This window comes from Nerophis ophidion, linkage group LG02 (assembly GCF_033978795.1).
Source record: "Nerophis ophidion isolate RoL-2023_Sa linkage group LG02, RoL_Noph_v1.0, whole genome shotgun sequence".
Taxonomy (NCBI): Eukaryota; Metazoa; Chordata; class Actinopteri; order Syngnathiformes; family Syngnathidae; genus Nerophis; species Nerophis ophidion.
Window position 1 is genome coordinate 47,456,655 of NC_084612.1, and position 12,310 is coordinate 47,468,964.

At 41.4% G+C, this 12,310-nt stretch overlaps 1 protein-coding gene across 3 annotated transcripts in view; it reads left to right on the plus strand.

Moving 5' to 3' along the window:
• Positions 1 to 12,196, plus strand: part of LOC133541779 (synaptotagmin-2) — an 83,838-nt gene extending 71,642 nt beyond the window's left edge. For all 3 annotated transcript variants that reach the window (XM_061885375.1, XM_061885369.1, XM_061885382.1), the window contains exons 5-9: positions 41 to 208; positions 817 to 984; positions 1,126 to 1,243; positions 1,337 to 1,470; positions 9,070 to 12,196. In XM_061885375.1, coding sequence (XP_061741359.1) covers positions 41 to 208; positions 817 to 984; positions 1,126 to 1,243; positions 1,337 to 1,470; positions 9,070 to 9,285 — 804 coding nt within the window. In that variant the 3' untranslated portion in view covers positions 9,286 to 12,196. The remainder of the gene's footprint in view (positions 1 to 40; positions 209 to 816; positions 985 to 1,125; positions 1,244 to 1,336; positions 1,471 to 9,069) is intronic.
• Positions 12,197 to 12,310: the final 114 nt, after the last annotated feature.

Here is a 12,310-nt window from a genome sequence, read left to right on the forward strand (position 1 = left end):
ATCTGAAGTTTTCAAACGCTTGCGTTGTCTCTGCACACAGCTCACCGTCGGCATTCTCCAAGCTGCAGACCTCATGTCCATGGATTCGGGGGGAACCTCTGACCCGTACGTGAAAGTCCTGCTATTTCCTGACAAGAAGAAGAAGTATGACACCAAGGTCCACAAGAAAACTCTCAACCCAGTCTTCAACGAGACGTTTGTCTTCAAGGTGAGCCTGAGAAAAAGAGGAAGGAGATTCTGATTGTGATCCAACCAGGATGTGTTATGTCAGGTTCCTGAGGCTGCAGAGCACTCGGCTCTTTCCTGTCTCAGCTAATAAGGCCTGCGGGGACTTGACAAATGTCTCCGGGTCGGAATGGAAGTTCTGCTTGTCTGCACATTTACTGCAGCTGTAGCGACTCTGGTGTCTTCATTTCCTCATCTCACCATACGCTTCACTTTGAATATTTCTGTGTTCCAGAGCCGAGGGACGAGCACTCAAATACTTTTGATAAATCAATTCATTTGGCACGGCATTAAATTGTTACAATTAACAGTTGCAGCAGCATTGGCAAGCTAACTTGAACTCCTTGTGTTGGATTTCTTCTGACAGCCTGTTTAGGCAGCAGACTAAGTGGGCCTGAAATAGTTGTATAGAAAACTGGGACAATGGACGTAGGAATACGAAGGGCTTATTCCTACGTCCATTGTCCCAGTTTTGTTAGCTAGATCCAATTTGGCGCGATCAACAAATCAAAAATTATCAATACATTTAGAAAGAGGCTACATTGTGATCACCTGGTTTGAGAACAATATTTTTTCTGCATGTAACGCTAGGTACCCTATGAGGAGCTCGGTGGGAAAACTTTGGTGATGTCCGTTTATGACTACGATCGCTTTTCAAAACATGACGTCATCGGAGAGGTGAAGATCCCCATGAACACCATCGACCTCGGGAGGCCCATTGAGGAGTGGCGGGATCTGGAGAGCGCCGACCAAGAGGAGGTACTGAACCCTCACCTGTTCTGTTTCTGAGGCCCCAATGCAAAACGGCCATTCAAAGATCCTCTAAACAAAAGGAGAGCTTTGCTATTCTTAGGAATCTGAATTATTTGTCATTCAACCGTGACAATTGTGTTTTTCCAGCCTGAGAAACTTGGGGACATCTGCATTTCCCTCCGCTACGTCCCCACTGCTGGTAAACTCACCGTTTGCATCCTGGAGGCCAAGAACCTGAAGAAGATGGATGCCTGTGGATTGTCCGGTAGGGGGAACACCTCACATTGAGACCATTACCGTTACGAATGCTAACATAATTGGAACATGGACCGTTGCTGGTTGTGTTCTTTGTTGCAAGATCCCTATGTGAAGATCCAGCTGCTGCAGGGCGGTAAACGTCTGAAGAAGAAGAAGACCACGGTGAAGAAGAACACCCTCAATCCGTACTACAATGAATCCTTTAGCTTTGAAATACCACTGGAACAGATGCAGGTATGCGATACAAGTCGTCATAATTTTGTCTTCAAGTTACAGGTTTAAAAAAAAACATACCAAGACCTTTCATGGGTACTTTTGCAGAATGCCATTCTTAGAGCAAAGGTCACAAGGGAGCGAATCAATGGTAGGAAGGACATGGGCATGTCGAGCTGGGAGTAGATCTTGGGAAGTCCCAGGACATGCTGAGACTGTGGTACGTCTCACGGGTGGGCTGGGGAAGCCTCGGGGCACTGGAGACAGGGACGTCTGGCTATCTATTAAGTACTTCGACTGTTTGGATTGCAAATATAGTGACAGGAGGGCGTAGTCACTCAAGGCCATCCAGCCAGCATTCAAGAAACAGACCATTTACTTGTCTAGTTGTATTTTAGAGTCGTTTCAATTATTTCCATTGTATAATGTTCCAGCTGTCCATCCTTTCTTGCTCGAGGAGCAATTACATTGATTAGACTTGACTCTCTGTACTCTATTCAGATTATGAAAAGTGTCAGTTCTCATTCAGAATCTGCAAGGGGCACATTGGGTGAGTCATTCTATGACACACCAATTTTGCGTGTTTTCAAGTGTGTGAGTATGGCACTAGGCCCTTGACTACACCTTCCAATCATGGTACAAGTGCAACAGGTCTTTGTACAACTCGCCTGGCATGAGTACACATTTGGTAATACTGGACTGTTGAACTGGATAGAAAGGGACTCTGTATTTTTTTGTTTTTTTTTGTAAAATCTAGGAACAATGAGAAAATTAATCATATTTCCTAGCTGCTTAACAAGTGTTTCATGCTTCATCTTAAAGTGAACATCAATCAAAGTTTATTTAGAGTCCTTAATCAAAAGTGGTCAAAGGGCTTGACAAAGCACAACGGTGTCCCCTAATCTGAATCCACTTTCAAGCAAGGAAAAACTTCCAAAAGCTCCAAATGGGAAAAAGAAGAATCATTGGTCACGGGCTGCAGATGTCGGGACCCCCAAGAGGGTAAAGTTATTGAATTATTACATTATTGATGGTTTGATAGTCCCGTCCATCTGGAAGCCAACTGGGGGTCTTAGGCGGTCTTCTTCCATGGAGGCATGTCAATAACGCAGAGACGTCACCAACTGATGCATAAAGACTGGTCCGCCCCGGTTCACCACTTGGAACAGCGTTCTCATCCTCAAGACTGGTACCTTTCCAGAGATTATCCATGGCCACCTGGTAGGTGCAGCAGAGCCGGGGCAGAGCATAAAAGAAAAGCGGCAGGTCAACTGGTCTAAGAAGAGGTCTATTTAAAAGCTAGAGAACATAAAGGCAGAACATTCCAGTACCGGAGCCCGGAATTGGAGACGCTCTAGAGGCTGTATACTTATGTTGGGTTCCGGGAATCACTGATAAGCCAGAGTTCTTAGAACGCAGATTTCTGGATGGAACGTAGGGCACAATAAGCAGCAAGATACGATAGTTTATATTTTATGTGTAATAAAACCTTAAAATCACATCTCAAGTGTACCGGGAGCCAGTTGTGGTGAGCCAGTATAGGAATACAGTATATATATATATATATATATATATATATATATATATAAATATAAGTATATGTATATGTAGTATATATGTATGTATATTATATGTATATATATATATATATATATATAGGTATATATGTATATATATATATAGGTATATATGTATATATATATATATATATATATATATAGGTATATATGTATATAGGTAGGTATATAAAGGTATATAAAGTATAGGTATATATTTAGGTATATATGTATATAAAGGTATATACTGTATAGCAGGGGTCCCCAAACTTTTTCACTCGGGCAGCATATGATTAAAACAATTTGGCCGGGGGCCGGGTTGTGTATATATATATATATATATATATATATATATATATATATATATATATATATATATATACAAACCCCGTCTCCATATGAGTTGGGAAATTGTGTTAGATGTAAATATAAACGGAATACAATGATTTGCAAATCTTTTTCAACCCATATTCAGTTGAATGCACAACAAAGACAAGATATTTGATGTTCAAACTCTTAAACTTTATTTTTTTTTTGCAAATAATAATTAACTCAGAATTTCATGGCTGCAAGACGTGCCAAAATAGTTGGGAAAGGGCATGTTCACCACTGTGTTACATCACCTTTTCTTTTAACAACACTCAATAAACGTTTGGGAACTTAGGAAACTAATTGTTGAAGCTTTGAAAGTAGAATTCTTTCCCATTCTTGTTTTACGTAGAGCTTCAGTCGTTCAACAGTCCGAGGTCTCAGCTGTCGTATTTTACGCTTCAAAATGCGCCACACATTTTCAATGGGAGACAGGTCTGGACTGCAGGCGGGCCAGGAAAGTACCCGCACTCTTTTTTGACGAAGCCACCCTGTTGTAACACGTGCTGAATGTGGCTTGGCAATGTCTTGCTGAAATAAGCAGGGGCGTCCATGAAAAAGACGGCGCTTAGATGGCAGCATATGTTGTTACAAAACCTGTATGTACCTTTAAGCATTAATGGTGCCTTCACAGATGTGTAAGTTACCCATGCCTTGGGCACTAATACACCCCATACCATCACAGATGCTGGCTTTTGAACTTTGCGTCGATAACGGTCTGGATGGTTCGCTTCCCCTTAGGTCCGGATGACACAATGTCGAATACATCCCCAAAAAATTTTAAATGTGGACTCGTCAGACCACAGAACACTTTTCCACTTTGCATCAGTCCATCTTAGATGATCTCGGACCCAGAGAAGCCGGCGGCGTTTCTGGATGTTGTTGATAATTGGCTTTCGCTTTGCATAGTAGAGCTTTAACTTGCACTTACAGATGTAGCGACAAACTGTTTAGTGACAGTGGTTTTCTGAAATGTTCCTGAGCCCATGTGGTGATATCCTTTAGAGATTGATGTCGGTTTTTGATACAGTGCTGTCAGAGGATTCGAAGGTCACGGTCATTCAAAGTTGGTTTCCGGCCATGCCGCTTATGTGGAGTGATTTTTCCAGATTCTCTGAACCTTTTGATGATATTATGGACCGTAGATGTTGAAATCCCGAAATTTCTTGCAATTGCATTTTGAGAAACGTTGTTCTTAAACTGTTTGACTATTTGCTCTCGCAGTTGTGGACAAAGGAGTGCACCTCGGCCCATCCTTTCTTGTGAAAGACTGAGCATTTTTTTGAAAGCTGTTTTTAATACCCAATCATGGCACCCACCTGTTCCCAATTAGCCTGCACACCTGTGGGATGTTCAAAATAGGTGTTTGATGAGCATTCCTCAACTTTATCAGTATTTATTGCCACCTTTCCCAACTTCTTTGTCGCGTGTTGCTGGCATCAAATTCTAAAGTTAATGATAATTTGCAAGAAAAAATGTTTATCAGATTGAACATCAAATATGTTGTCTTGGTAGAATATGGGTTGAACATGATTTGCAAATCATTGTATTGTATCTCCTGATCATTGAGGGAACCCCTCATGAAACAGTTCTGTAGAGATGAAGTAGTCTTGTGATTTTTCCCACACCTACATATTGCGCTCTACCACGGTATCGAGCACTATTCTCTGGATAATCCAATCAAGACATATATATATATATATATATATATATATATATATATATATGTGTATGTATGTGTATATTAACATGCACAGGCATACACAAGTCTCCAAATCCATCCATTTCTACAGCTTGTCCCTTTTGGTATCGCTGGAGCCTATCTCAGCTGCATTTGGGTGGAAGGCTGTACACCCTGGACAAGTCGCCACCTCATCACAGGTCCAACATAGATAGACAGACAACATTCACACTCACATTCACACACTAGGGCCAATTTAGTGTTGCCAATCAACTTATCCACAGGTGCATGTCTTTGGAGGTGGGAGGAAGCGGAATACCCAGTGGGAACCCACGCAGTCACGGGGAGGACATGCAGACTTCACACAGAAAAATCCCGAGCCCGGGATTGAACCCAGGACTTTTCCTGACCTTTGTATTGTGAGGCACATGCACAAAGCCCTCTTCCACCGTGTTGCCCCAACAAACAAAGAAAAATGTAAAAAGTGGTTCTGTTTTTATAGTATATATATATATATATATATATATATATATATATATATATATATATATATATATATATATATATATATATATATATATATATATATATACATATATATATATATATATATATATATATATATATATATACTGTATATATATATATGTATATATATATATATATATATATATATATATATATATATATATATATATATATATATATATATATATATATTCCCGCGCACTAATTGACTGACACAGCGCGCACTTTCCGATGATGACGATGTCAAGTTATTGATGGGAAAATGCATTTTTCGACAATATGATTTGCCTGAGCGGCTAGGAGAGTAAAATGGATTAGAAAGGACAGATTTAAAAGAAATTCTAATTAAAAATAAAATGTAATTATTTATTTTTTTTAAACTTGGGACGTCCCGCGGGCCGTAGTCTGGGGAACCCTGGTCTATACAGTGTAGGCGTGATTTAGTCCAACTTATTCGTACTAGTCAAGAGTCCAGCAGGCGCATTTTGTATCAACTGTAATCTTTTTCTGCTAGACATAGGGAGACATGACAATAATAGGACTCAAGGAGTTCTAACAAATGCATGAATAATAATTTCAGCGTGATAGGTGGACAAAATAGGACAAGTTTTAGCTATTTTGGGGAGATGAAAGAAGGTTGTTGTAGTAACACTCTTAACATCATCTCTCTTCTTTGTTTGCTCACTTGCTTACCACCTTTGAGACTTTCTTTACCCCAGTAGTCTCTAGGGCTCTGGTCTGTGGGAGACCGGAAGAAGTCACGCAGTATTTGTGTCGAGTTGTACCTTTGTGGAGAGCTTTGGCACTATATGCACTGGCTTCCTGTGCACTTAAGATGTGACTTAAATTTTTCACTACTTATGTCTAAAATATTACACAGTCTAGCTCCATCCTATCTTGCTGATTGTATTGTACAATATGTACCGAGCAGAAATCTGCGTTCTAAGAACTCCCGCTTATTAGTGATTCCCAGAGCCTCAAAAAGACTTGCGGACTATAGAACGTTTTCTATTGGGGCTGCAGTACTCTGGAAAGTCCCATCTTAAAACATATTTGTATACTCTAGACTTTAAATACAACCCCCCTTTTAGACCAATCGATCTGCCATCTCTATTTTCTCCTCTGCCCCGTTTCCTGTGTAGAGAGGTAAACAGATGAACACCGATGACGCGCTAGATTTTGCAAGTCGGGGAGGACAAAAGGACCACTCGTCTTTGCATCAGTTGGTGACATATTGGCACCCCGACTTGTCTCCATGCAAGAGGACTGGACTGAACTCTCACACTATTATGTTAGATCCACTATGGACTGGACTCTCACACCATTATGTTAAATCCGGGACGGCGTGGCGCAGTGGAAGAGTGGCCCTGCGCAACCCGAGGGTCCCTGGTTCAATCCCCACCTAGTACGTCACGTCCGTTGTGGCCTGAGCAAGATACTTTACCCTTGCTCCTGATGGGTGCTGGTTAGCGCCTTGCATGGCAGCTCCCTCCATCAGTGTGTGAATGTGTGTGTGAATGGGTAAGTGTGGAAGTAGTGTCAAAGCGCTTTAAGTACCTTGGAGGTAGAAAAGCGCTATACAAGTACAACCCATTTATTTATTTATTTATTATAAATCCACTATGGACTGGACTCTGACACTATTATGTTAGATCCACTTTGGACTGGACTCTCACACTATTATGTTAGATCCACTATGGACTGGACTCTCACTCTATTATGTTAGATCCACTATGGACTAGACTCTCACACTATTATGTTAGATCCACTATGGACTGGACTCTCACACTATTATGTTAGATCCACTATGGACTGGACTCTCACAATATTATGTTAGATCCACTATGGACTGGACTCTCACACTATTATGTTAGATCCACTATGGACTGGACTCTCACAATATTAACTACATCAGGGGTCACCAACCTTTTGAAACCAAGAGCTACTTCTTGGGTACTGATTAATGCAAAGGCTACCAGTTTGATACACACTTAAATACATTGTGAGAAATAGCCAATTTGCTCAATTTACCTTTAATAAATAAATCTATGTATGAAAAATTGGTATTTCTGTCTGTCATTCCGTTGTACATTTTTTTTCCTTTTACGGATCATTTTTGATAGAGAATAAATGATGAAAAAAACTCTTAATTGAACAATTTAAAAGAGGAGAAAACACGAAAAAAATGAAAATTTAATTTTTAAACATAGTTTATCTTCAACTCTTTAAAATTCACAATTTAACAGAAAAAAAGGAAAAGAAAAGCTGGCTAATTCGAATCTTTTTGAAAAAATTAAAAGTAGAATTTATGGAACTTCATCAGTAATTTTTCCTGATTAAGATTAATTTTAGAATTTTGATGACATGTTTTAAATAAGTTAAAATCTAATCTGCAATTTGTTAGAATATATAAAAAAAATTGACCAAGCTATATGTCTAACAAAGAGAAATCATTATTTCTTCTAGATTTTCCAGAACAATTTTTTAAAAAGAAATTCAAATGACTTTGAAATAAGATTTAATTTTGATTCAACAGATTTTCTAGATTTGCCAGAATATTTTTGGGGGAATTTTAATCATAATAAATTTGAAGAAATATTTCACAAATATTTTTTGTCGAAAAAACAGAAGCTAAAATGAAGAATTAAATTCAAATATATTTATTATTCTTTACAATAAAAAAAAATGAACATTGATTTAAATTGTCAGGAAAGAAGAGGAAGGAATTTAAAAGGTAAAAAGGTATATGTGTTTAAAAATCCTAAAATCATTTTTAAGGTTGTTTTTTTTCCTCTAAAATTGTCTTTCTGAAAGTTGTAAGAAGCAAAGTAAAAAAAAAAAACGAATTTATTTAAAAAAGTGAAGACCAAGTCTTTAAAATATTTTCTTGGATTTTCAAATTCTATTTGAGTTTTGTCTCTCTTAGAATTAAAAATGTCGAGCAAAGCGAGACCAGCTTGCTAGTAAATAAATAAAATTTACTACTACTCATCTGGTCCTTACGGGTGACCTGGTGCCCGCGGGCACCCCGTTGGTGACCCCTGAACTAGATCCACTATGGACTGGACTCTCACACTATTCTGTTAGATCCACAATGGACTGGACTCTCACACTATTATGTTAGATCCACTTTGGACTGGACTCTCACACTATTATGTTAGATCCACTATGGACTGGAGTCTCACACTATTAGTTAGATCCACTATGGACTGGACTCTCACTATTATGTTACAGTAGATCCACTATGGACTGGACTCACACTATTAACTAGATCAACTCCACATCCATTGCAGCAGTCGCCCCCATCCCCACATCTGCGGCCCCCTCCAAGGTTTCTCATTGTGCGTATTGTGTTGTTTTTTCTTGCCCTGATGTGGGATCTGAGCCGAGGATGTCGTTGTGGCTTGAGACACTATATAAATATACTTTGATTGATTGATTGATGTTAGATAGTGGTATCTGATCAGTGTCTGGTCATCCTTGCAGAAAATCCTTGTGGCAGTCACGGTGTTTGACTATGACAAGATTGGCAAGAACGACGCCATCGGTAAGATCTTTGTGGGCAGCAAGGCAACCGGCCTCGGTCTCAAGCACTGGTCCGACATGCTGGCCAACCCGCGCCGCCCCATCGCCCAGTGGCATGCTTTACAGCCGGAGGAAGACATCGACGGTCAGCTGGCCTCCTTGGCGGCCAAGAAGTAACCCGGTCGCACCTTCTTACTGAAACATTGCATGACATAACCCAAGACCACTTTGACAAAAAAAAACTGACTCAATAGAAAATCATTCAGTTGGACAAACATTACGGACAGACTGAATGGTGGACTTTTAAGTCTTTCTTTCCAGACTGAGCTCAGCTTTTAGTTTAGTCAAAAGAGCATGGTTCACCCCGCCTACTAACTACCCCCATACTAGATGTGCTAAAACAACAGCAATAAAAAGCAATTTGGTTTGGTCCTTTTTCTTTCAAACAAAAAGAAAAAACTTTAGAAATCCCGATGGTTTTTAAGTTTGTCTGTCTGCGCATTGAGTTTGATCAAGGTAGACACTGAGAATTTTTTGTTTTCAAAGCAAGACGTAGGCAGGGATGATTGTTGTGCCAACGACCGCATGGATGTAGAACCTCACGCACCCTAGACTGGGCACACACTCCAGACTGAGTCACACTGGTTCCTGATCACTCAACATACCCAAGTCTTGATATTGAAGGCTCATACCAGGTTGACACCAGAAGGTGGTGCTTAGAGTGGACCAAGGTCCTTTCTTGCCTCAATTCTGGCAAATCCACCAATATGGAGACACAAACCCACCTTGGAACCAACCACCAGCTAGTTGAGCCCACCCTGTGTATACCCCCAGCAGATTTGTTAAAAATCAGTCTTCACTACACATCTTAAAAGCTTAAAAACTACCCAGCAGTCGACTGTAGAAGTGGGCTGTTGTCGAATCTTCTCAGTAATTTCTCAAAATGTGAGTGTAAATGCTAACTTTTAAGATGTGTAATGTAAAGTTAGCCTTTATTTCCACGTTGGGAAGAGTATGTCTTCCGGCTGGCCTGGGAACACCTCGGGTTCCCCCGGCAGGAACTGGACGAAGTAGTTGGAGAGAGAGAAGTCTGGGCTTTTCTGCTAAGGCTGCTGCCCCCGTGACTTGGATAAGCGGAAGAAAATGGATGGAAGTTACCTTTATTTATAAAAAGCAGGTAAAGATTGTCTGGAGCGTGGACTAACACAGCTCGTTAGCATTAAAGCTACGGACACACACGACAAGGTGTGTTTGCCTGACTTTAAACTCTCGAAATTCCAGCGTCAAGGTTACATTTTGGCCAATACACATTTCCATTTTAAGCGCAAATAAAAATAAAGCTTCACTACTTAAGTCACAAATTTTGCACTCAAGAAACTTCTCCAGACATCTTCTGTTTGATATTGTCATTCCTGCCACAAGTGGTGGAAAAGTGTATTACAAGGGTGTACCAATGCGACCCATGCAGACCACAGCTAAAAAAAAATATGTTTGGCGGCCCTCTAGAGCTTCCGTGCTGTCATACCATGGGCCCTGGCCCTATGGTTAAGAACGCATATAACGCCTATTTTGGGCACTAAGCGTGAAAAGGGCTGGAACAGGACGGCGTTAGGAAAGGAGGACAAAATACAGTAGGTAAGTTTGCCGACAAACTCGAGTATGTAAACTGGGAGACCCGGGGAGGGTAAACCAGGAGACCTGGGGAGGGTCGGTACGTAAACCAGGTCAGCTAGGGAGGGTGGGTACATAAACCAGGAGACCCGGTGAGGTTGAGTACGTAAACCAGGAGACCTGTAAAGTGTGGTTATGTAAACCAAGAGCCCTAGAGAGGGTGGGTACATAAACCAGGAGACCCGGTGAAATTGGATACGTAAATCAGGAGACCCGGGGAGGGTGGGTGTGTAAAACAGAAGACCCGGGGAGGATGGGTACATAAACTGGGAGACCCGGGGAGGGTGGGTACGTCTACTAGGAGACCCGGGGAGGGTGGGTACGTAAACCAGGAGGCCCGGAGAGGGTGGGTATGTAAACCAGGACCACCGGGGAGGGTCGGTACCTAAACCAGGATAGCTGGGGAGCAAGGGTACGTAAACCAGGATACCCAGGAAGGGTGGTACGTAAACCAGGAGGCCCGGAATGTGTGGTTATGTAAACCAGGAGACCTGGAGAGGGTGGCTACGTAAACCAGGAGACCCGGTGAGGTTGGCTACGTAAACCAGGAAACTCAGAAAGTGTGGTTATGTAAACAAAAGAGCAGGGGAGGGTGGGTGTGTAAACCGGGAGACTCGGGGGGATAGTACGTAAATCAGGAGACCCGGCGAGGGTGGGTACGTAAACCAGGATACTTGGGTAGGATGGATATGAAAACCAGGAGACTCGGGGAGGTATGTAAACCAGGAGACCCGGGGAGAGTGGGTATGGAAACCAGGAGACCGGGGGAGGGTGGGCTCTGTGACTGGCCAAAGGTTGGTGCAGGTTTCAAGTGCCGAAGGGCTGAGATTGGGTCTTTTGGGGTAAGTTGTCAGCAGTCATCAGGCATGTAGCCAAGTCTTCCATAAAACACACAACGTGACCACTTTCAGGACTTTGTGGAGCAGCAACAACTCACTCATGCTAGCCTTTCAAAATAAAAGAGTGTTGCCCAGTTTAAAGTGTGAGTCAGGTTCACTAACTGGAGACGTTCAAAACAAGAGCTTTCATTTTAACGTTCACCAGTCTGGGTAAATGAAATCATCTTTGGTAAAGGCGGTGAAGATGAGAACTAGCCAGGGACTAACCAAGCTGTGGAATGTAGCATGCCTCGCAGCTTCTCCCCGTCGTCATGGAAACGCTGCCCCATCATCCAAGCCAAAGAGCAGACTAGATGCTAACCTTCATCAAGAAGCAAAAGCCTTTTTCTCTCTTTCACGGTGGCCATGTTGGCACCAGACTCCAGGACATCAGACTTCCTGCATCAGACTCACTTGTGAATAGTCCAGCGCATGTGTGTACACCATTATGTAAATATCAGCAAGCTATCTTCTTCTGTATCGGTCCTTGTCTCCTCTCGTCTTTTTGGGATAATAAAACAGCTGGAGAAGAACTGTGAGGGTCTGTCTTTGTTGGAGACCTTACAGTACCAGCCCTCATCTATTCTCTGTGTGTATATGTATATATATATTTGTATATGTATTCATTTATATGTATATATTTATATATGTAT